Source organism: Chelon labrosus (assembly GCF_963514085.1).
Source record: "Chelon labrosus genome assembly, chromosome: 6".
Lineage (NCBI taxonomy): Eukaryota > Metazoa > Chordata > Actinopteri > Mugiliformes > Mugilidae > Chelon > Chelon labrosus.
The window spans coordinates 26,726,313-26,751,632 of NC_140342.1; the positions used below are offsets into that span (position 1 = coordinate 26,726,313).

Sequence of the window (25,320 nt, forward strand, 5' to 3'; positions counted from 1 at the left end):
TTAGTGGGGGGCCTTTGAGGGGAGGGGCCTCTGTGGATCATCCCACAGATACTTGATCAGTTTGGGATCTAGTGAATTTGTTCTCTCCTTTCATTCATCAGTCTGTAGCTCCAGGCCCTGAAATAGAAATCTCCATTCCACCATGCATCATATTTATTTTGTAGCCATCAGCATCACATTTATCTTCATCAAATACAATCATCACATACTCAGTAAATCACTTTCACTCTCATCTTCTATCACCTTTCTCAAACTCTCTATCTGTCCTGAGGATGTCTTCTTACTGTCCACAGAGTCCCTCTGATCCAGATCTGTCCCCAGCCTCGTTCACCATCAGTCCTCTGCTGTCTTCTGTCCACCCTGGTTATTCCAGACTCTTGGACAGTCTCTAACTCAATGCTGATTGCTGACACAAATAAAACAACCACATCTTCCTCCTCTTCCTCATCCTCTCCTTCCACATCCAGTCCAGAGGCCCCTGCTGTGTTTATTGTTTATTGTTAAAAGGACCCCCATTAGCTGTCACCACAGTGGGACAAGCTAGTCTTCCTGGGGTCCTTAAAAAAACAAATGATTAGCAATGATAATGTAAAAACAATAAAACATCGTAGACATTATTAAAACATCATCAGAAATGATTCAAAATAAGTTATTACATTCAAGACAGTGGACAAGACAGTGGACAATTATTCCAATGACTGATGGCACGATAAATAACTGTCCTCTTTAACGCATTTGATTTTGGACATGGTAACATCATCTGGCCACCATCGGCTGACCAAGTCAAATGAGAATGAATCTGATCACTTCTGACAATTTTTTTATAGAAAAAAACAGGTTGAGAAGAAAACACAGTGCTTCTGAAAAATGTAGTCGTATTGAAAGCCAGCCTATTCTCTACCGTTAACCAGGAAAGTTGACGGTGCATACTGATAGTATTTGTTCTTATGGGTCAATGTAATACTAACCTGGCAGCTCTGTTTTGGACAGTTTGTAATTTCTTTAGTTGACCCTTGAATGCTGAGGACCATACCAGTGCACAATAATCCAGGTGACATAAAATTAACAATTTAGTCACTTGTCCTACAATGTGTGTATGGACATAAAAAAGACATTTCCTCACCATGGAGATACCACAACCCATCTTCTTCACTATGGTATCAGTGTGTTCTGCCCATGACAACTGACTATCAATTATTGTGCCCAATAATTTTACTTTGTCTATGGGTTCCCCAGACAAGTTCAAACTCATCTTTGGTGTAGACGACAGTTTATGACTTGATCCCAAGACAATTGATTTAGTTTTCGAGATATTCAATACCAACTTATTTCATTTTATCCAATCAAAAACCATATTTAATTCAGCTGATAAAACATTATCCAGTTCACTGACAGTTTTCGCAGCATAATACAATGTAGAATCATCAGTGTTGTGATTCGTAATACGAGTTTGGTCAAGATTAAATAATTAATAATTATTATTAACAATTATAAATTATTAAATCAAATTAAGTTGTTATTAATCAAGATTAATATTACGGGGCACCACCCTGCTTACAGGGAACCTTGACCAAATGTGATACAGTCTCAAATCATAAATGTTGAAGTCATGAACTCCGAGCACAGACTCTCTCAACCAGCTTGACACAATATAAACACACAATAATCACTAGGAGTAGCTTACTTTAAGTACAAATAAGTTTATTACAATAAATGTTAATCAATTAACAATATCCAATCCACTTAACGTACTCTACAAACTACTCGTAATCATAACATTCCAACACGGTGATGCAGGTATGTGTGTGCGTGTGTATGTGTGTATGTGTGTGTGTGTGTGTAAATGAGGACGGGGAAAAGGGGGGAGGAGCGTGGTGATGTAAGGAAGGAGGAGGACAAAAGGGGAGAGGCAAGATGGCTGACTCCGCCCACGAGTGGGTTTACGTCACCAATGATCTTTGCCCCGGAAAATGGCGGACAATTCAAATTGGTGTGGCTGATGGCGTGCTGATCAGCCGACAACCACGTGGTTATCACTCAAAGAGAGAGGGAGATTTACCGCTGGGTAATCTAGCTCTCCTTGACTAAGTAGAACCGAGAGGGTCCACGTGTAGCCTATAGGTATGTATGTGTGTGTGTGTGTGTGGGTGTGTGCGTGCGTGGTTAGCGGAAAGCTCCAAGGGAGGAGAGAAAAGCAAAGTTTACCAAGCGGATCTCGTGAGGATCACGATGATTGTCTTTTATCTGTCCGGAATGGATAGACACGGACAGACACGAAGCAATCACCCGTTTCACACACGAGAACAAAGGAGCACGGCGGCTCACACTCTCTAATTACACGATAACAACACTGGCGGACTCGCGGTCCGTAAACACACAGCAAATAAAATAGGATCACACGAAATGCAAATAAAATAAAGATAAAATCCTAACTCTGCCCAGACGTTAACCTCTTACTTGGTGATGAAAGGGGGAGCGGATGGCGTGTGTCCTTGCGTCGTTGCGATTCGGCTCCGTGCGGCTCGAATACGACGGGTCCGTTGTGCGCGTCGCTGGCGGACAAACGGCGGCTGATCCTCGGCGATGGCGCGGGGGAAATCAGCGAAGTCGACTGGGTGAAGAATCTGGTTCTTCCTTCTGCAGGCACCGAGGGATCGCAGCGGCGGCGTTCTCGGGAGGTCCGGATAGTGGCTCGGGTTGAGCGTAGGTAGAATACAGGAATCTAGTCTCGTCCAGCGAGGTGAAGATGGCGTAGTCTCTTTGCGTAACGTTACGTTTGTACCTCCAAGGTAACGAAGTTACAACGGGAAGCAATGTGTTCAGAGTCTGCGGGGTTATTTATATCCAATTTGACGTCATAGAACTCTGCGGGAGTTCTGATGGCACTCAGCCAATCAGAGTCAGTGGGTTGACTCTGCTGGATATTGTACCTGGTCATAAAACCGCTAGGGCTGATGGGAAACGGAGTCCCTTTAGGACTCCCTTTGTTCTCCCAAACGTGCTGTCAGGCTTTATGAGTTACAACAGGCCTCACTCAGGCTTTGTGGGCCCAACATCAGCATACATTTGTACAGTCGCTTTACACAAAACCGATGGTAAATCGTTCGTGAAGATAGCGTATAAAAGTGGTAACAGGCAGCTTGCTGGGACCCTGCAGTCCAAGACCTTAGAATGAGACCAGCTGCCAGTGTAATAAACCCTTTGCGTCCTTCCTGTGAGATAACTCTTCATAAATTGGATGGCGATTGAACTAAACCCATAGCATTCTAGTTTACCTATGAGTAGATTGTGATCTATGACATCAAATGCCGCACTAAAATCAAGTAATACAGAGCCAGTCATCTTATAATTATCCATTTCCTTAAGCCAATCATCTGTCATTACTGTAAGGGTGGAAAAAGTTGAATGGTTATGTCTGTAAACATGTTGGAAATCTGTATTCAAGCCATTACAGTCAAAGTATTCCATCAGTTTACTAAGAACTGGGAGAATAGTGATAGGTCTACTGTTCTTCCCAGTAAGTGCTAGTCTGCTATCTTAAGGTAAGGGAATAGTTTTACCTTCTTTCCACATAGTGGGAAAAACACCTTTCATTAAGCATGCATTTAATATATGACATATCGGACCATAAACATAATCAGCTGCCAGCCTAAGTACTTTACTTTCCAGCATGTCAGTACCCACTGAGCTGTGTTCAGGCTGAGATTTCAAAACTTCCTTACTTCCCGCTCTTCCACACTATTCAACTGAAAAGTGCAACTCTTATCCAACATCACATTATCTTTTATGAGCTTCAGATAATCAGAATCAGTATTGCCGATATTCTGCCTTAGTGCATAGACCCTATTTATGAAAAAATCATTAAAATAATTTGCTATATCAGATGGTTTCGTCAAAAACACAAAAGATTCCACAAAAGAAGCATCTTGCTTTACAGCATTTATCCTTTGCATGTAATATTCTTTTTTCACTGATCTACGAGTGCACGGGCGAGTGCTGCGACAAATGTTTTCTTCTGTATTTTTGTGATATTGTGTTTTGCTTGTGCAGCAACCTCTTTGGCTGATTTCTTTGGCCACTCACACTCTTTTTTGGACAGCTTCGCTGTAGCTTTGCGATTAACCATTTCATTGACTTGTGAAGCGTAGGTCATCTTACACTCTGGTCCCTTCGCCAGCTGCTTGCCTGTTCCGTGGAATGTGGCTTCAACGGCTCTCTTGTTGTTGGGTAGAGATGCTAGATCTTCTGTTCATGGATACTTGGCGTGCCAGTATGATTCAAGGCTATGGTGGTCTCTGTTCACATACGTCAAGCCATTTCTCATCGTCTCCATCTCTCTTTCTTCAGCCAGTTTCATTTCTTTCCCCCCAGGTTGGCAATTCCCACAGTGACATCCTTCACATCTCACCTCACAAGTGGCTCCAATGCTTTCCCACTTCCACCAATTCAGAAAGTCTCTGCTGCTAGTGTGTTGGACTGGGTGTGGGGATGGTTTGGAGACTGGTAGGAGACTGGATCTTTACAGGTGAGCTCACTGTACTTGACTGCTGCAGTTCTCATAGATCTTGTGAAGTGTGTCTTTGACATATGAGCCATTAAGGTGACTTCTTCATTGGAGGCTGGGGGCGTGCTTCCGATGGTCTTGCAGAGCAGACCGAATACAGTTTCTTTCTTTGCTTTGAGTTTAAATTCCGTCAACTCTTTGGAACCGGTCGGTTCACCTTGCTTCTGCAGAGCCTCCTATTCTTTCCTCCATCTGTAGTAGTCCTGCCGGTTGCTGGCTGACTTTGGTAGGGGTGTGGCTTTTAGCTTTATCGCTGCTTAACATGAGTTCTTAATCAATGTTCATCTTTATACTCGCTGCTTTGATGAGGGCGGACGTCCGCGACACGAGCTTGGGAAGGTGCACCTCAAGCTTTATTGCGCGGTAATCAAAGTCTTTTTGCTCGGTAGGCGGAGCCCAGCAGTTCTGGTGCGCTTCTTTTGCCTTGTGCACCAACTTCTCTAGGTTGGTCAGCATAAACTCATATGCCTTGTTGCATCTGGCTGAGTGGAGGAGAAGTTCCTGTACTCAGCCTCTACAACTTGTAGAGCCAGGGGCAGTTCTTTTTCTCCATATGTGGCCCAGAGTTTAGCTGTTGTCTTGAAGCATGAGGAGACGGTGCTCTGAGAGAGGTTGAAGATGGAGGCGAGAAAGTCTGTCAGCTCAGTGGCACATGCTCTGAGGGCTCGTCCAGGGATATTGTGCGGCCCTTCTGCTTGGCGAGGGTTGATCCTCTTCAGGGCTTTGTTTACCTGGGCTGATGAGAGGTGGTGGGGAGGAGGGTTCTGTGGTCCATGTGTGTGTGCGCCTCCTCTCTGTGCTGGGGCTGGAGGTCTCAATGTTGAGACCTGAACCTGGTGGTGAGCTATGGAAGCTCACCATGCATAACCAAGTTAACCACATGTTTGTCTTTGTCTTGGAAACAAAGGGAAGCACTAGAAACCTCAAGTCCCACAATCCTCCAGGTGTGAAAACTGACCCAGCAGTTCACTGGCTGATATAAAATGCGCTGTTTGGCCTGTGTTCTCTCTTTTACTCTTCTCCCTTCTCCTCCACTCCACACCTCCACGTGGAGACCCCCAGCTGCTCAGCTGCAGCTGGTTGCCTCAGGTAGCCTGCCAACAAAGAGCAGCTTCTCCAGGCCTGTTCTCCTTACAGCAGTGAAACGACATCCTGCTTGAGGAATCTGCACCAGCTCTTCTAGCCAAAAAAACAGAAGGTTTGCAGGCTAAACTCATAAACAACAGGAGCCACACGGCTAGTTAGCACCGAGCTGCTAATGAGCCACTTCAAAGGACTTCAAGGAGAGGCCAGTTTCCCTCCAACGTCTGCCATCAGGAATACACAGCAAAGATTTCTAACTTTCCCAGCTTGGCCCTTCCATCAGGAACTGCCAGCTACAGGAGCAACACACCAGAAATTGACTTTTCCTCAAAATCTGGTAGTGTTAAGCATTGAACTCTTAAACTTTGATTTCATGTGATATTTGTTTTTATTGAGTTGTTGTGATCGTTCGGTTGTATGGTTAGAGTATTGTTAAGTTGATGTTAGTTTAGATTATGCAACACATAGACTCAGGGTCTCTTGCATGCTAAACTAACCATCCTTCCTCTAACCTGGCACCTCATAAAAGTCTTATCACATCCCCCCCCCCACACACACACACCTGTATAAAGTACACTGTAGTTAGATCGTATGTTTTTACTTTTATTCTTGTTAATAAATACCTTTTAAACATACCTGTTGTCTGTTTAATATTGCACAAGAGTGACTATTGCAATATTGCCAACCTCTACACTGTCAAGAACTCCAAATTCATTCACTTTAACTAGTTGTTAACGTGGTAATTTCGGTTATAGTTATTAAGTTAATTATTAATCAGAAATCCAAATAAACAGTTCAGTATATTCTATGAGACTGATTTGATTAATTGGCTATCTTTTACCTTCTTAGAAGGGTGGTACCCCGAGGTGATCTAGTAATTCAGAACCAATTATTGAATATCCAATAATTATTTTTGATAATTATTAATTATTTATGATCAACTCCTCCCTCAGGTCTGGCTCAGTCCCCCGTTCACTCAAACTGGCTGCTGTCACCCCCATCCTCAAAAAACTCAACCCTGACATCTTGTCGAACTTCCAGCCCATCTCCAATCTCCCCTTTCTGTCCAAAATACTGGAGCGTATTGTCGCCACACAACTCAAAACCCACCTCTGCTCAAATGACCTGTTCGAACCATTTCAATCCGGTTTCCGTTCCCAACACAGCACCGAAACAGCCCTCCTGAAAGTCACCAATGACATCCTCCTCTCCACAGACTCCGGCCACCTCACCATCCTCATCCTCCGGGACCTCACTGCAGCTTTCGACACCATAAACCACACCATTCTCCTCTCCCGCCTTGAGTCCTCCCTCGACATCCCTGGCACTGCACTCTCCTGGCTCAAATCATACCTCTCAGACCGACAACAATTTATCCACATCACTAACTGCACCTCCTCCACTGTTCCTCTGTCCCAAGGCATCCCCCAGGGTTCGGCGCTTGGCTTCTCCTCTTCATACTTTACCTGCTCGCCCTTGGCAACATTATTCACCACCACGGTCTCCATTTCCACTGTTATGCTGATGACGTCCAGCTTTATATCTCCAACTCCATCACTCCCGCCACTCATTCCACTCTCTCCAATTGCCGCTGACATCAAATCCTGGATGCAGACCAACTTCCTCAAACTAAAATGTGACAAATCAGACCTAATCATTATCGGCCCCAAATCCCTCACCAAAACCACAGACAGTTTCCGCCTCACCATAGACAACTCCACCCTGTCTCCATCCCCCAACAGTTGCAACCTCGGAGTCATCTTTGACAGTAACCTCTCCTTTGATCATCACATCAATCAAATCACCAGAACTGCCTTCTTCCACCTCAAGAACATTGTCCGACTCCGTCCATCACTCTCCTTCTCTGCTGCTGAAACCCTCATTCACGCCTTCATCACTTCCAGTATTGACTACTGCAACAGCATCCTCTATGGCACACCATCCAAAACTTTAAATAAACTACAGTACATCCAAAATTCTGCTGCACGTCTGCTCACCCACACCCACACCCGTGATCACATCACTCCTGTCCTCCAGAAACTCCACTGGCTCCCAGTTCCACAGCGTATTGAGTTCAAAATTCTTCTCCTCACACACAAAGCCCTCCATAACCAGGCCCCTTCCTATCTCACTGACCTACTCCATCGCCACAGTCCATCCCGCAGCCTCAGTTCATCTGACGCAAACCTCCTTACTCCACCACTCAAGACCAAGCACTGAACCTGGGGCGACAGAGCCTTCTCTGCAGCTGCCCCCTCCCTCTGGAACTCTCTCCCCAAACACATCTGCGACTGCACCGACCTTCCTACATTCAAATCTCTGAGAAAAACACACCTTTTTAAAATTGCTTTTAATGTTTAGCTCAGTCTATTGTGTTTTTAGTGTTCTATTTCACATTGTTTTGCTGATTTGATGTTCTTTTTATGTAAAGTGTCTTTGAGTATCTTGAAAAGCGCTTTTAAATAAAATGGATTATTGTTATTATCCCAGTCTGTCCTAGCAAAACAGTCCTGCAGGGTGCTCCAGAGTTTAACCTATTTGGTGATGGGTTTTGTTGGTTTTATCTGTAGGCTGGGTACAGGAAGAGATGTGGTCTGTGTGTCTGAAGTGGGGATATGTAACAGTGCACATGATCCAAGGTGTTTTTCTCTGAGGCGGGAATGTCCGCATGTTGGTAGTATTTGAGGAACACGTATCCATAGCTTGTACTGATTGAAGTCTCCCAGTGTGAGAATAACGTCATCAGGATGAACCGTCTCTGATGACATCATGGAGCTTGCTGAGCGCTCTCGTGGAGTTGGCTCACGGGGGCTCACGCTACTAAAATAGTGGACTGAGCAACCACTGACATTAACATCAGAGCCATGCTGCTAGTGTGGCTAAAAGAAAAGAGAAGAAGAGACAGTCATGTTGATGTGAACATTAGAGAAACACATCATGGAGCTGAAATGTGATCCTACTTCCTCATTTGGACTCATTCAGCTCAGATGACTCTCTCAACGGCACACAGGTTTTTGTATTAGTCTTTTTCACTGTGTGGGAGCAGCAACCTCTACAACATCCTTGGATCTGGAACTAAACTATTTGTAACAGGTAAAAACAAACATTTTTTCCTTCAGTTGTTTAATTTAATTGAAAATAGTACATAGACGATATATTTTTTTTCTTCTTTTTTAAAAGAATAGTTACTTATTTAAATTCAGGCTGCTCTCCATTAACTTGCAAATTTGTGAACGCACCATTAATACTGAACCGTATGTAGAAGATTTGGAACAGCAAATGCTGCTATCCAGATGACGTCTTATTCTGAAAGGCCTTTCTTAAATTAAAATAAAATAAAATAAAACTGAGGATCTAAAATCTTATGTTAGATCAGATTGTAAAATATTTCCCGTTCTAAACTACAGCAGCTGTGAGTTGATAAAAGACGACTTGATGAAACACAGTCGACATGTTTCTGTCCCAACTTCTTTGAAACGTGTTGTTGGATTCAAATTCAAAACCAGCAAATAATGTCTTTTGATGAAGATAAAATAAGATAATCCTTTATTTATCCCACCGTGGGGAAATTTGCAGCGTTGCAGCAGTAGACAGTTAAAGGACAGAGCACACAGGAGATAAAAAGAAGTAATAAAACATTAAATAAATACAAAGAATAGAAACTGAAATACAATAGAAATCCTACTTACCTATGTATGTATGCATTTTGCACATGAAAGAATAAATGATATGCAAACACAAGTTCTTCCAAATATATTAAGGATATTCCAGTTTGTGTTGTGATTGTCCAGCGTGTTTTTGCTCTTCTGGGAGCAGGCTTGATTATACAACTGATGATTGATCAACCACTGGGTCTGTTCTGATTGATTTTATATAGCATCAGTTATTATGGAAACAGAAATTTACATGAAGATATATTATAATGTCTACTAAATATGTAGACCGATCAGCCATAACATTATGAGTGGTGAAGTGGTTGGACGACTGGGTCAGAGCATCTCCAGAACTGCAGCTCTTGTGGGGTTTTCCTGGTCTGCAGTGATCAGTATCTATCAAAAGTGGTCCAAGGAAGGAGAAGAACCAGAGACAGGGTGGTCATGGGCAGCAAAGGATCATTGACCCTTGTGGTTCCATCCAACAGACGAGCTATTGTAGCTCAGACTGCTAAAAAGGTTAATGCTGGTTGAACTTTGTTCTGTATTGATGAGTAGTTTAGTGATCAGAGTCCATGTAGTTTCCAGGATCAGACTGAATGCAGAGCAGTGCTGGAAGCTGCTGTTGACTGTGTGAATGTGTGTGTGCTGTCAAACTTCAGATAAGCAGGTAGTGAAGCCCGTGGTGAGCGTGTACCCAGCAGCAGCATCCAGAGCCCACCTGGAGGGGAAGAGCTCCCTGCTGTGTCTGGCCTCATCCATGTTTCCTCCTCTGGTCCAGTTCTCCTGGAAAAGACAGAAGAAGAACGGCCCTCTGGAGGAGCTGACCCCTGCTCAGGGAGAGCAGCTGGAGCTCAGAGAATCGGGACACAGCGCCTCCATCGGAGTGGTGGATGGAGATGATCTGGACAAGTATAGATATCACTGCTCCGTAAAGCACGAGGGGGGCACAGTGGAGGACACAGTCGAGGACACAGTGAAGGCCACAGTACAGCCCCAAAGCCAACAAGGTAAAGAAGGCTTGGTGACTGTGTTCAGCAGTGATTCAGCTTCATGTGGAGACGCTGTCAAAGAGAGCAGAGGAGCAGAGGACTGACATTTGTCATTGCAGCTCCAAATATTTGACTCCTTTTCTGTTTCAGAGGTTCCAGCTCCAGCAGCCTCCTGTCCTCCAGAGAGAGAGCCAGCAGACCTGCCAGCTCTGGAGCAAGATCACTGTAAGATCACCTGCTGCCTCTCTGCATGGACAGCTCCAATGTCCAATGAGGACACTAGAACAACTTTACAGGGTTAATCTGACACTTCCACTAATTCATATCTGTCTGTCTGTCTGTCTGTCAGTGTCCTTCCAGTCTCAGTGCAGGGTGAAGCTGCTCTGGCTGCTGTACACAGTGCTGATAGTGAAGAGTCTGGTGTACTGCTGTGGACTCTCTCTGCTGATGAGCCTCAGAAACAAGGGACCGTCCACCAACTCCACACATGCTGACTGACTGTTTTCTGCTGCTCTTTTCTCTCCATCAGATCTCATCAGTTTCATCTCATTCATCACTTTGATCAATATTCAGAAATGTTGTTGTAATGTTCTTCTTTGTAATCTGTATCTTTTCATTCACGTCTTGATTGTCATCCTGGAAATAGAAACACATATATTCACATAGAAATCTGCTCTTATGACGTCTTCATTCTCTAGTAGTCTAGTTTATTTCCACTTTCAACTGTGACTTGTATAATAATCATCATCAGTTTCCAGCAGGCTGTTTCTTCTGCTCTTGTGTTTCTTTCTAATAAATGCAGACTCCACCAGGCTGCTCTTTTCTTTCACTGGAACACACTCAATAAACACAAGAAAGCGACACAATCCCAGAGTCTGGCTTTGATAAACTGCTTTTTATGTGTCTTAACAAAGCAAGTCAAATACTTTAGCTCATATATTAGGAACTGTTGGACGTCAGTAAATAAAGTTGAAGCTTAAGCAGCTTCCAGTTCCTGGATGTGACGTCGATGAACCCTGTGAATGAAGCACAGACTGCTGCACTGATAAAAAATGAAGCTGGAATAGAATTTCCATGAGAAATGTGGGTCAGTGTGGTTAATGAGGTGAACTCATGGTGGATTACAACTGATTGGGATGTTCAGACTTTTTTTGTCAACTATAACTCAGTGAAATAATGAGACTTGAGGTGAACCAACATGGACGCCTGCTTCAGAACAACAGCATGACTTGTTTATCTCATGGGTTTGTGTCTCTGTCTCAGTGAGGCTTGTGTTCGGTTCTGATTAATGAGAAAGAACAGGAAGCATTATTGTTTCCTATAGAAGTTGAAAATCTTCTCATGGGATCAATTTAAACACTTTGCAGGCAAAGAGTTCAACTTATTTTAAGTTCTATTTATCAGAGAGGAGAAATTTATGAGAGGATGGAAGATTTTAAACACACCACAATAAAATAATTAGTTTCAGTTAATTGCAGAAAAACAATTGAACATAATTACTGATTGTAATGTTTAATAATAAATGTAAATGTGTTTCTCTCTCAGATGAAGAACACAGGTGCTTCCTGGAAAGATTCTTTAACCACAGCTGGTGGTTGAAACTGTCATTGTGTCATTAAAGTGAAAAGCCACAGCTAACGGTGTGGAGGCTGCAGAGCACAAACCCACACAGCCCGTCTGCTGCAGGAAGGAAGTCTGATTGGCTGTCAGCAGTTTGTTTTCTGTCCTAATAACCACTGAGAACAGATTCATATCTGCTGCTGAACACACTCATCACCTCCCCTCCCTTTCTCTTGTTTTCTGTAAACCTTTTTTCCTCTGAGCCCTCCACCCACACAGAGTTGAACTGAGTCCGATCACCCACCTGAAGCTCATGTCCTGGTAACATGTTCAGGGTATTTAGAGGTTTGTATGATTAAAGATGCACTTTACACTTTGGAATCAACAATAAGAACATTAATTAAATGTTATTTTATTGATCAGACACCTCTGTGATTAATGACTGATTAGGATTTATCCACTAACAGGTCCAGTTAGAGGACCATGAACTTTCAGTTTTCAGCTCTCAAACACTTGAATTTCCACTGACACACTGATCTGCTGCTAATGAAACTATTTCATGACTGTTAATTAAACACATCCTTCATTTGATCAACATTCAAACTTCAGCACTGACTCATCAAACCGCTGGATGATAGTATTTAACAGTCGTAGCTTCAAATCAGGTCTGCTCTTTGTTCATCTGTGTAAACAACAGTGTTGTCAGCGTAGAGTTTGACATCCACACCGACACATTTATATTAGAGAACTAATACACAAACTAAATGATCTGAAGACACAGAACTGAACCTGGTGGAACAACCACAAACACTAGATGTTCATTTTGATTTAAAATGTCTTAGGAACAATCATCAAATTACTTTGGGGTGTCAACTTCATGAAACAAGAAGAAAAACAAAACACCATTATTATTTTATAGTTGTTGTATTTTAATAGAACAGAATAAATGGATGAACACACTGCATTGTATTTCTATAATAAAAAGAAAAAGAAAGCAAACACATGTTGTATTAAATGCTGAAACATCTACAAGGAAGTTAATTCTTTAACTGGTGTAATATTTAGAAGTTACAATTAAGAGTTTTGATAAAGAAACTCTGATAAATCTATCTGACTCTACATTACAACCAAAGCATCATGACTAACATTTGTGAATACTGATGAAAGTGATGAATGAGATGAACTGATGAGATCTGATGGAGAGAAAAGAGCAGCAGAAAACAGTCAGTCAGCATGTGTGGAGATGGTGGACGGTCCCTTGTTTCTGAGGCTCATCAGCAGAGAGAGTCCACAGCAGTACACCAGACTCTTCACTATCAGCACTGTGTACAGCAGACAGAGCAGCTTCACTTGGTATTGAGAGGGGACATACGGAAGCTCTGAAACAGAAAAGGAGTCAAATGTTTGGAGCTGCAGTGAGAAATGTCAGTCCTCTGCTCCTCTGCTCTCTTTGACAGCGTCTCCACATGAAGCTGAATCACTGCTGAACACAGTCACCAAGCCTTCATTACCTGATTGTGTTTGGGGCTCTACTGTGACCTCCACTGTGCCCCCCTCGTGCTTGACGGAGCAGTGATATCTATACTTGTCCAGATCCTCTCCATCCACCAGCCTGATGGAGGCGCTGCGTCCTGACTCTCTGATCTCCAGCTGCTCTCCCTGAGCAGGGGTCAGCTCCTCCAGAGGGCCGTTCTTCTTCTGTCTTTTCCAGGAGAACTGGACCAGAGGAGGAAACATGGATGAGGCCAGACACAGCAGGAAGCTCTTCCCCTCCAGGTGGGCTCTGGATGCTGCTGGGTACACGCTCACCACGGGCTTCACTACCTGCTCATCTGAAGTTTGACAGCACACACACATTCACACAGTCAACAGCAGCTTCCAGCACTGCTCTGCATTCAGTCTGATCCTGGAAACTACATGGACTCTGATCACTAAACTACTCATCAATACAGAACAAAGTTCAACCAGCATTAACCTTTTCAGCAGTCTGAGCTACAGTAGCTCGTCTGTTGGATGGGACCACAAGGGTCAATGATCATTTGCTGCCCATGACCACCCTGTCTCTGGTTCTTCTCCTTCCTTGGACCACTTTTGATAGATACTGATCACTGCAGACCAGGAAAACCCCACAAGAGCTGCAGTTCTGGAGATGCTCTGACCCAGTCGTCTAACCACTTCACCGGTCATAATGTTACGGCTGATCGGTGTACATATTCAGTATACATTATAATATATCTTCATGTCAATTTCTGTTTCCAAAATAACTGATGCTATATAAAATCAATCAGAACAGATCCAGTGGTTGATCAATCATCAGTTGTATAATCAAGCCTGCTCCCAGTAGACCAAACACACGCTGGACAATCACAACACAAACTGGAATATCCTTAATATATTTGGAAGAACTTATATTTTCATATCATTTATTTTATTTTATTTTATTTTATTTTATTTTATTTTATTTTATTTTAAGAAAGGCCTTCCAGAATAAGACGTCATCTGGATAGCAGCATTTGTTGCTCCAAAACCTCTACATACGGTTCATCATTAATGGTGCGTTCTGTCATGGATGTTTTCACAACTTCGAATAAAAAGATCTCAAAACAAAGGTTTTGTCTTTGTGAGTTTTATTGCAAAAAACAAAGGTATACCGTTCATGAAGGGGGAAGAATCATCTGTGAAAAACTACGCAGATTCTCTTCTGCCGTTTTAGTTTTGCAGACAGTTTTTATGTTTGAAACAAGGCATGGTACAATTACTTTCTGCCCATTGGTTCATGTTCTTCTCGTACGATGTTTTGTCTCTATTAGTTTGCTCAATAACAGTGGGACCTTGAGAAGGTTCTCACAGAGACGGCTGAGCAGGTGCAGATATGTTTTGTCTTGTGTGAGCAAAAGCATGACAGTCAGAACTTAAGAAGTTTTCCATTACAGGAGTGAATGGGGCATCGAAACACAGCTTCTAAATAACACATTATCTGCCACAAAACTCGTTCATTTCATCAACATTTTGTTATGTTAGTCAGCACTAAAAATTTCCACTACAGTTCACAAATGTGCAAGTTAATGAAGAGCAGCCTGAATTTAAATAAGTAACTATTCCCTTAAAAAGAAAAAAAATATATTGTCTAGTTACGAAATTAAAATAAATTAAATTAAATTAAATTAAATTAAATTAAATATTTAAATCATTTCCAAATCCCTGAATTGTGTTTTTCAGTTGTACGTTCGTTATTTCACTGATTCCAATATGTATTGAATATTCCACATTTAAGAGCACAGACTTTAATCACTAATAAAACACATCAATATACAAGTTTGTGTCAGTCATGTTCAAATGTTTAAATACTTTATGCTGATGATAGTAATAAAACATTGTTTGAGTCAATTCTATTTCTTCTAATATCACATTCACTTTGTGTTTTTTTTTCTTTTTCTATGAATCCATTATCAATTAAAGACACATTTACCATCAGATAAATAATAACTGACAGCCATTAGATCTGACAAGGTTCTAACTTTCAGAAATGATCCAATACAATCGATAGACACTTCAAAACAATCTGAAATAGTTGAACATGAAATCTCATCTTGTTTTCAACAACACATGTCACAGAATTACTGAGATGATCAAATCCTAAATGTTTGGAACGTCACTAATATTTACAGAAATAAAGAAGAACTTTAGTTGTTCAGTCAGATTTCAACATGTTTTCAGAAATGATTGAGCTTTTCTTATGGAACAATGGCTGCAGGATGAATTCTCTACTAATGAGGAAAAAACTAACATGGAAAGGCTGAAGCAGCACAAACTGACTTTAAACAGCTTCTACAATAAAACAACTGAAGGAAAAGAAATGTTTCTTCTTACCTGTTACATACAGTTTAGTTCCAGAGCCAAATATGGGGTAGTCGTAGCCATAGCCACACAGTGAAAAAGACTAATACAAAAACCTGTGTGCCGTTGAGAGAGTCAGCTGAAGTGAAGGAGTCCAAATGAGGAAGTAGGATCATATTTCAGCTCCATGATGTGTTTCTCTAATGTTCACATCAACATGACTGTCTCTTCTTCTCTTTTCTTTTAGCGCCACTAGCAGCATGGCTCTGATGTTAATGTCAGTGGTTGCTCAGTCCACTGCTCCTGCTCCATTCTAGAGGATCAACTTCATTAACTGACTTTGTTGATTCAGACTTTTTATCTTGCGCCACCAGCAGGTCAACATCTGTGGTTCAGACTGAAACATCTCAGTAACTGTTGGAGGATGAACAGCACGAACAGTTCAGGTAACCTAACACTAAAAAGAGAAAGGTATTTTTTCGTATCACCTTCAACCACAGTATAAACAGACGCTGTAATACAATCTGAATGTGTTCCAGTGCACTGGTCATGCTTTCCATGGAGAGGGAACTAGTCAGGAACATGTCTGATCTCAATGAGAAACTGATCATCTGTTGTAATGTTGTAGCCTAAAGTTACTGAACGTTGCTAATGTGTTTTAATGCTGTTAAGCTAAGCTAAAGTTAATAACTAATTCCCACTAACTCGTGTCAGTGTTTCCTGGAACTGACATCCATTGGGTTTCTCCTCATCTTTCTGTCACCTGTTCCCTCATCGTTTCCCCTCACCAGTTCCCACTCTCAGCATGCTAAACTGAAAGGACAGGGAGAGTGTGAGGACTAAACAACTGCATCATTTTATTTTGCTGTTTGATCAGTGAAGTGGTCACTAAGTCTCAGACTCCAACGCTCACAAGCATCGACTCAGGCCTGCACCGTTTTATTTGAATGGACATTCCTTTTATTTTTTGGTTTAGTGCAGAGTGAATGTGTGTTTAAGTTAAAACATTTTATTTTTATATTTCAAAAGCACCATATAAGGTGTATATCTTTTCTTTAACTATAATTTTGTACCTTTGTTTTATTTCCTGTGTATTTTTAATATTGCATTTAAAGTTCAGTGTGTGAGTCACTTGAGTTTACAGTTTGATAAGAGGAGAGGATTTAAAACAGATGCACTTCCAATATATTCTTAGTAGGATTTAGACTGAGTCAATATATTCTGCTAAGTGGAGGCACCAACCAGTTCATTTATTTGTATTATTTCAGTAAAGGTAAAAGATGAAAAAGTTCTTGTTGATATGATGAACCACAAGATTAATAGAGCCCAGGGCCCCGCCCATAGTACTAGAACACCCAAACTATATTTAACTCCATTTATTAATGGCTACATGGGACAGGTGCTACACTGATGATTGTCTGACTAGCTTCATCATCAGATCAACATTTGAATTTGTCTGATACTTTGATTTATAATCAAAGTATCATAGATAGTTTCCATGGTATTTGCTCATTTTAAACAAATGGTTTTAAAAACCTTAAATGAATGAATCTTGACTGCCTGCGACACTTAACAGGAATAAGCGGTTACAGAAGATGAATGAATGAATGAATGAATAATTAACTAGTTAAAAGAATTTGGAGTTCTTGACAATGTAGAGGTAAAACATACGATCTAACTATCCAGAAAAGGTTCATAAAAAGGAGGATTCTACAGGCAAAAACACAGCTGTGAGATGGGTTCACCAGTGTCACCGATCGTGGCCAATCTCTACATGGAGGAGGTCGAGACCAGAGCCCTGAACTCTTTCACAGGAAACACCCCCACCCACTGGTTCAGGTATGTGGACGACACTTGGTTTAAACTCAAGACAAAGGAAGTGGAATCTTTCACACAGCACATCAATGCAGTGGACAGCAACATCAAGTTCACTCAGGAGGATGTCAGCAGAGGTAGTTTGGCTTTCCTGGACTGTCTGGTGCATGTGGAGGAAGACAGAAGCCTCAACATTGAAGTGTATAGAAAACCCACTCACACTGCTCAGCACTTATTATTTGATTCCCACCACCCCCTGGAAAACAAATTAGGGGTCATCAGAACTCTTCAGCACAGTCTGTACCCACAAGACTGGATGGCAAGGAGAAAGAATAGAAACACATCAAATGGACACTCAAGACATGTGGATACCCCAACTGGGCCTTTGTCAAAGGCTCAAAAAGATATCCCAAAAAGGACAGAGAGGAAAAGAGCAACAAAAGACACCCAGCTGTAGCCGAGCAGCTGGGTGTCTCCAGAGGAGAGGTGTGGAGTTGAGGAGAGGAGTGGAGGAGAAGAGGAGAAGAGGAGAACAAAAGCCAAGCAGAGAATTTTATATGACCTGATGACCTCAGAGGTCACATGCCACTGTCAGCCAATGATAACTGCTGGGTCATTTTTCACTCCTGGAAGATTGTGGGACTTAGAGTTCAGGTGCTTTCCTCTGTTTCTAAGACAAAGACAGCCATGTAGTTAACTTAGTGAGTTTCCATAGCTCACCACCAGGTTCAGGTCCCAACACAGAGCCTGGAGCAACACCTAAACTTTACCAGAGCCAAGCTGAATCTTATCCTGCACTAGTCTGCACTCTCCTTGGCTGATTATTCACAGCCTGCCTTGTGCATTGGAGTCAGACTTTTGAGAGAAAGCCTGTACCATGAATATATCTTCTGCTCTTTCATTGAATTCTTTTGATTGACTTTGTATTTCTGCTCTTTGTTCTTCTCTGTCTTGTTTTTATCTTTTTTCTAACTGTTGAAATATCTGCTAACAACATCAATAAATCTGATGTCAAATAAATAGTGAGAGCAGGAAAGAAGAATCTCCCTCAGCTCAGTATGTTTGGGACTCTGTCTGAGATGGAGCTGAAATATGTGAACCTGGGCTGTGGTTTACTGCTCTCTTCCTGTCACAAACACTGTTTGACATCTGTTCATCTGTTGGTTTTTGTTCAGGCTGCTCGCATCATTTCTCACTGTGGGGAACATCCTTCATACAGAAGCAGTAGTAGGTGGCTGAATGATCGACTTTAATGTTGGTAATGTTCAGCTCACAACCGTTTTGTTTATTCACAGTTGAGAAATCATTTTTCTGAGGATGATTGTAACCTTTATAAATTCTACCGTTGCTTTTATCAATACGAAGAATCACTCTGAATGTTTCTGTTTCTTTCTTCTGGTACCAAAATATATAAGTAGTACACTGGTTAGTTCCTCCACATCTGAAGGAGACTGTTTGACCAACTCTCCTGGTCAATGTTAACTGGTCCTGGGTCAGCTCTGCTGCCATGGCAACCAGCGCTGTAGAGACACAGACAGATAGATGAAGGTTAGCGAGACAGTGTTTGTTAAAGGTGGAGTTTGTTGGGAACACTCACCTGAACACAGACAGCACAGAGCAGCAGCTGGGAGGAAAAGCATTTTGTGCAGTGGTGTATTCTCTGGTGAACCTGGGGAGAAGTGGAGCTCTGATGCAGCTGAGGCCCAACAAGGACGAGCTGTGAGATCAGACGAGGCCACGTGGTTTCTAGCAGGTCCTCAAAGCTCCCATCAGGAGCAGCCCACAGATGAGACTGCTGCTGCTGATTGACAGCTCAGATGAAGCTGCTGTGTGCTTTCATGGTCTTGATTTCAATCTGACAGCAGATATTCAGATCTAATCATTCTCTCAGATAAGTTGAAATAAAGTTTTGATTTCTGACGCAATGTACGGCAAAAATAAGCCTCTCACCTTAAGCATAAAAATATCCAATCTGGACATTAAACAGATGGAAGGAGACATCTCCCTCTGCCTGGGACGACCATCTAACTGACACTTGAGTTTACAACAGGATTTGGAGAGGACCACTTTACGACCACCTTTGTTCGTTAACCTAAAGGTTGTGCAGGAGCCACAGGACAAGGAGAAGATAAGACAACCAGACTGTGTTTTAATGGTGAGAACTGAAAGAACATGGCTAACAAAACAACTCTTCCAGAGACTGTAGTACCATGTAGAGAAACTGACAATGTATCAGTGACTTTACTGCATGTCAGACTGTGTGAGGTTGGTTTATGAAATCTGGTTTTGACCAGTGTCAGACTGCACATTCAATTTGAGGCTGGTAAACTGTGCAGTGGATATGTGGTGAATCTTCCAGAAGCAAAGAACTAAACTTTTACAGGAGATGAAAATGAAGTACTCTGGATGACCTATGAAGTTCTTTGTGGTGTATCATCATTAGTACTGAAAACACTGTTCCCTGTCAACTGGAGTCTTCTCTTTGTTTCTGAGCTTCTATCATTTGATGTTTCTATGTGTTTTTGATTTCATCAAATTTTTCTACTTTCCAACTTTAGAGGTGACACAGACCAAGAGGAGTTATTCTAAGAGTTGATTTTATAGTTCTCTGTGTCTCCAGAGTTTTAAATATAAAAGTTTTGAGTCCACAGTTGGGAAGTAAGTTGTTGACTGAAGTTATTTGAAATACGGATGTTTACTGCCATCTCGTGGCCAAAGTCTGGAACTGCGGTACTGCATTTTAAATAGCTTGAAACGAGCGGTGTTTATGTGATTATAATAACTTAATAACTGTCCAAATCAACATGAATAACTTGGTATTATTGTCATTATTAAAAATAAACATTATTGTTGATTAAACCGCAACACTTAGTGCAGTTTTAATGACAGTTTACTTCATGTTGAGTTGACATTTAACAGGACATTTTAAACATTTACTACCCTCTACTGGTCAAAGGGAGGAACTGCAACACATACTAATCATCAAGTTAGTCTATAGACTGTATAAAGTAGATATACAGTCAGTGGTTAGAGGTGACAGTAGAAAATGAACGTCCGGTTTCAAAATAAAAAGTAACGGCACAGACAAATATATCATAAATACAATAGAACGAGGACATTTCAATGCATCTCTGCCAAGCCAGAAAAAAAACGGATCATTGTCAGTGAAAGTGAGTCCTGTGTTTAAAAGCCATATTTCTCTCCCTGTCTGATTCTAGGTGTGTTGAGTTCATCTTAATTATTTTCAACCCACAGTCCTAATTATACTGCTTGTGTTAGATCACTCAGTATGCTGTCTACTAGAGAGGGAGTCAACACATTTAAATGAACAGAAAGTCAATGATGTTTCTAAGGATGCAGGTTTGGTTGATGAGGATGTTCTCACTCAGGTCTGTTTGTGTGGATCGTCCTTTCAGCCTCTTGATGGTCACAGTGGTCGTGGAAAGGGTGTCATGAAGGTGCCAGGAGTTCTGGGTCTTCTGAGCTTGAGGTTCAGACTGTGAAGGAGGACGTGAAGGGAGTGGACAATTTAATGTGCTACTGTTGTAAGAAAAAAGGGCCATATTGTGTCAGGTTGGCCTGTTATTGAAAAAGCCACATGGAAAACCAGTAGCTTTGATCAACAGACCTGTGGCGTCTGAAGAGTTGTCCACTGACTTGGCTCCGTTTGTTATGGATGGTGTTTTCTCGTTGGTTGGTAACGACCATAAACTGACCTGGGACTTTTTAAATCAAGACTTAAAATGCATCTTTTTAAAATGGCTTTTAGTACCCAGTAGTGTGGTGACACTTTTATATTTATTTTATTTATTTTCATTCTATTTTTATTTTACTTTTTTATCCTCTCATTTTTTGTTTTTAGTTTCTTTTTTAGCTTTGTTTTACTACTGTACTTGTTTTCCGGTGTGTTGTTTTTAATCGTTGTTTAATCTGTTGTAAAGCACCTTGGTTCACCTAGCGGTCGATATAAGGTGCTATATAAATAAAGTACATTTACATTTACATTTACATAAAATCCCAGTGAAGATCTTTCATTTTGGAGGGAGTTTGACCCTTTGATAATGGATCTACTGTAAGATCTGGTTTGGCATGAAAGATATTGGTGTGCTGTTGCATTAAGTCTTTGTCCAGAAGTTTCCAGCAGTTCCAGCAGCTTGTGCTGTTACTTGATCTACACGTAAACTGGACCAGGAGGAAGTTGATGTGAGTGACAGTTTTTTTCTTTTCTGATTCTAGTGTTGGTCACTTGTGTTCTTCAGAAGTTGCAGAGGATGTCACGAGTTCAAAGACGGTAGTAGAGAGGGTTCAGAGGAGCTGTCCAGTGCTGAAGTTACCTCTCCTTGTGTTAGCCTGGCAGTAGAGAGGGTTCAGAGGAGCTGTCCAGTGCTGAAGTTACCTCTCCTTGTGTTAGCCTGGCAGTAGAGAGGGTTCAGAGGAGCTGTCCAGTGCTGAAGTTACCTCTCCTTGTGTTAACCTGGCAGTAGAGAGGGTTCAGAGGAGCTGTCCAGTGCTGAAGTGAGGGACTGTGGTTTGTCAGTGGCCTTGACCCAAGGAAAGTTGTCAAACTCTGACATTTTGAACAATCTCTCAGGTTGCTTGGCTCATCTTTCTGATGTATAGTGTTCTGATCTGGTAGAGTTCATTGAGTCTAGTAAATCCTTGTTTGCTGATACTCCTTCCCAGACTCATTTGCTAACACACAATATAAACGTGGGTGACTCCTGAGGAAGCTTCCTTTGTGACTCAAGTCATTTTTCCATCAATTGTCTACAGATAGATTATTTCACTTCTTCTTCACTATATCTTAATTCCATATATTCAGTTGACTGTGCCTTTAAACAGCTTAAACATTTCCAGAATTATGTCAAGGCTTTAGAAGCTTCTGATTAGCTGACATAATTTGAGCTTAGATCTAGTAACAGCACAAGCCGCTGGAACTGCTGGAAACTTCCAGTCAAGCTCATTTGGAGACTGTCTAATGGGAATCAGTGTCACACAATAAAGCTAAGTGTCATTCCCCGTTAGAAAGTCAATCCCCTTAATGGAAAACTGTGGTTTGAAAATAACTAAGATGAACACAACACACCTGGTAATGAATACATTTTAATGCTTTAAATACCATCAATGGTGAAACTGTTAGAATTGATAACAGTGAAACGGATGTATTTCACTATTTTATTCACAGAATAAAAGCACTTCTATCTCATAGTAAAAGATATACATACATATGAATCACTACCACGCCAGAAAAAGAAAAATGAATCAGTATTCACGTTAAAACGTATAAACTCACTTTCACTAACACTGATCTGTTATTTGTTTGTTTTTTTTTTTTTCTAGCGTGGCCGTGATGCCCTGAAATGCCCTCGTTATATTGTATTTATGACTGTATATCTACTTTATATTAGTTATTATAATCACATAAACCGTCACTCAAACCATTTAAAATGCAGTACCGCAGTTCCACACTTTGGCCACGAGATGGCATTAAACATCCGTATTTCAAATAACTTCTGGAGACACAGAGAACTATAAAATCAACTCTTAGAATAACTCCTCTTGGTCTGTGTCACCTCTAAAGTTGGAAAGTAGAAAAAATTGATGAAATCAAAAACACATAGAAACATGAAATGATAGAAGCTCAGAAACAAAGAGAAGACTCCAGTTGACAGGGAGCAGTGTTTTCAGTACTAATGATGATACACCACAAAGAACTTCATAGATCATCCAGAGTACTTCATTTTCATATCCTGTAAAATAATAAGAATAAGAATAAGAACACCTTTATTAGTCCCGCATGGGGAAATTGCAGTTCACAACAGCTTACAGAAAGAATAAAAACAGCAAGAGCAAAAAGGGTAGCTATAAAGATAAATGGGGAACAGATATTGCACTGGAATATTTCACAGATTGAGTTGTAAAAATGTTTTTACACTTATGGTGTAATACTATTGCACATATTAAGAGTGTTCGTTGTGGAGCCTAACAGCAGCAGGAAGGAAAGACCTTCTGTATCTTTCCTTCACACATCGAGGGTGAAGCAGTCTGTCACTGAAGCTGCTCCTCAGTCCTGTCAGGTCACCATGCAGGGGGTGGGACTCATTGTTCAGCATGGATGACAGTTTAGCCAGAACTCTCCTGTCACCCACCTCCCCCACTGAGTCCAGAGGGCAGCCCAGGACAAAGCTGGATTTCCTGATGATCTTATCCAGCTTCTTCCTGTCCCTCTCTGTGATGCCACTGTTCCAGCAGACCACTCCGTAGAGGATGGCTGATGCCACTACAGAGTCATAGAAGGTCTTCAGGAGTGCCCCTTTCACTCCTAAAGACCTCAGTCTCCTCAGAAGGTAGAGCCTGCTCTGTCCCTTCCTGTAGAGTGCGTCAGTGTGGTTAGTCCAGTCCAGTTTGGTGTTGAGGTGAACACCCAGGTACTTATAAGAGTCCACTTGCTCAATGTCCATTCCCTGGATGTTCACTGGTGAGGGGAGGGCAGAACGACATCTACGGAAATCCACCACCATCTCCTTGGTCTTCCACGCGTTGATCAGGAGGTGGTTTCGTTGACACCATTCTACAAAGTTCCCCGTCAGTCCTCTGTATTCTGCATCGTCGTCACCTCTGATGAGGCCAACAATCGCAGAGTCGTCGGAGAACTTCTGCAGTACACAGCTGTCTGTGTTGTGTCTGAAGTCTGCTGTGTAGAGGGTGAAAAGAAAGGGGGCCAGGACAGTCCCCTGGGGGGCACCCGTGCTACTGGTGAGCAGGTCAGACACACAGTTCCTGTTTCTCACAAACTGTGGTCGGTCTGTGAGGTAGTCCAGGATCCAGGTAGACAGCTGGTGGTCCACACCCATCCTCTCCAGTTTGTCCCTCAGAATCACCGGCTGGATGGTGTTGAACGCACTGGAGAAATCAAAAAAGGTGATTCTCACAGTGCTGCCAGGCTTTTCCAGGTGAGAGAGAGCTCGGTGTAGCAGGAAGACAACAGCGTCCTCCACTCCAACATTAGGACGGTAGGCAAACTGTAGTGGGTCCATGGAGGGGCCCACCTCAGAGCGGAGATGTCCCAGTATCAGTCTCTCCAGTGTCTTCATCAGGTGGGATGTTAGAGCCACCGGTCTGTAGCTGCTGAGGTCTTTAGGGTGCGATGTTTTAGGCACCGGTACCACGCACGAGGTCTTCCAAATCTGTGGTACCACTCTCAGCTCAAGGCTCAGGTTGAAGACATGCTCCATGAGTTCGTTAAAGTTTAGTTCTTTGCTTCTGGAAGATTCACCACATATCCACTGCACAGTTTACCAGCCTCAAACTGAATGTGCAGTCTGACACTGGTCAAAACCAGATTTCATAAACCAACCTCACACAGTCTGACATGCAGTAAAGTCACTGATACATTGTCAGTTTCTCTACATGGTACTACAGTCTCTGGAAGAGTTGTTTTGTTAGCCATGTTCTTTCAGTTCTCACCATTAAAACACAGTCTGGTTGTCTTATCTTCTCCTTGTCCTGTGGCTCCTGCACAACCTTTAGGTTAACGAACAAAGGTGGTCGTAAAGTGGTCCTCTCCAAATCCTGTTGTAAACTCAAGTGTCAGTTAGATGGTCGTCCCAGGCAGAGGGAGATGTCTCCTTCCATCTGTTTAATGTCCAGATTGGATATTTTTATGCTTAAAGTGAGCAGCTTGTTTTTGCAGAATGTGTCTGAAAAAAAAATACATACATATATATATGTATGTATTAAGTATTTTAACTCAGCTGAATTAGAGCAGATATCTGCTTCAGTGTTGTTTTCGTCGACGATGACGATGACGAAATTA

General features: G+C 41.9%; 1 protein-coding gene and 2 gene segments (V, D, J or C); 1 reads left to right on the forward strand and 2 right to left on the reverse strand.

Annotated features, from left to right (window-relative positions):
* Positions 1 to 25,320, reverse strand: part of LOC311489664 (immunoglobulin lambda constant 6-like) — a 75,093-nt gene that overhangs the window by 28,289 nt on the left and 21,484 nt on the right.
* LOC311489666 (uncharacterized protein) lies at positions 8,621 to 11,063 on the forward strand. The gene is made up of 3 exons (XM_084546851.1): positions 8,621 to 8,740; positions 9,963 to 10,310; positions 10,443 to 11,063. The coding sequence occupies exons 2-3, from the start codon at positions 10,061 to 10,063 to the stop codon at positions 10,592 to 10,594; spliced, it is 402 nt and encodes a 133-aa protein (XP_084402977.1). The 5' UTR covers positions 8,621 to 8,740; positions 9,963 to 10,060; the 3' UTR covers positions 10,595 to 11,063.
* LOC311489665 (immunoglobulin lambda constant 6-like) lies at positions 12,864 to 13,842 on the reverse strand. The segment is given in 2 exons: positions 13,364 to 13,842; positions 12,864 to 13,231 (listed from the first exon to the last, which is right to left on the reverse strand).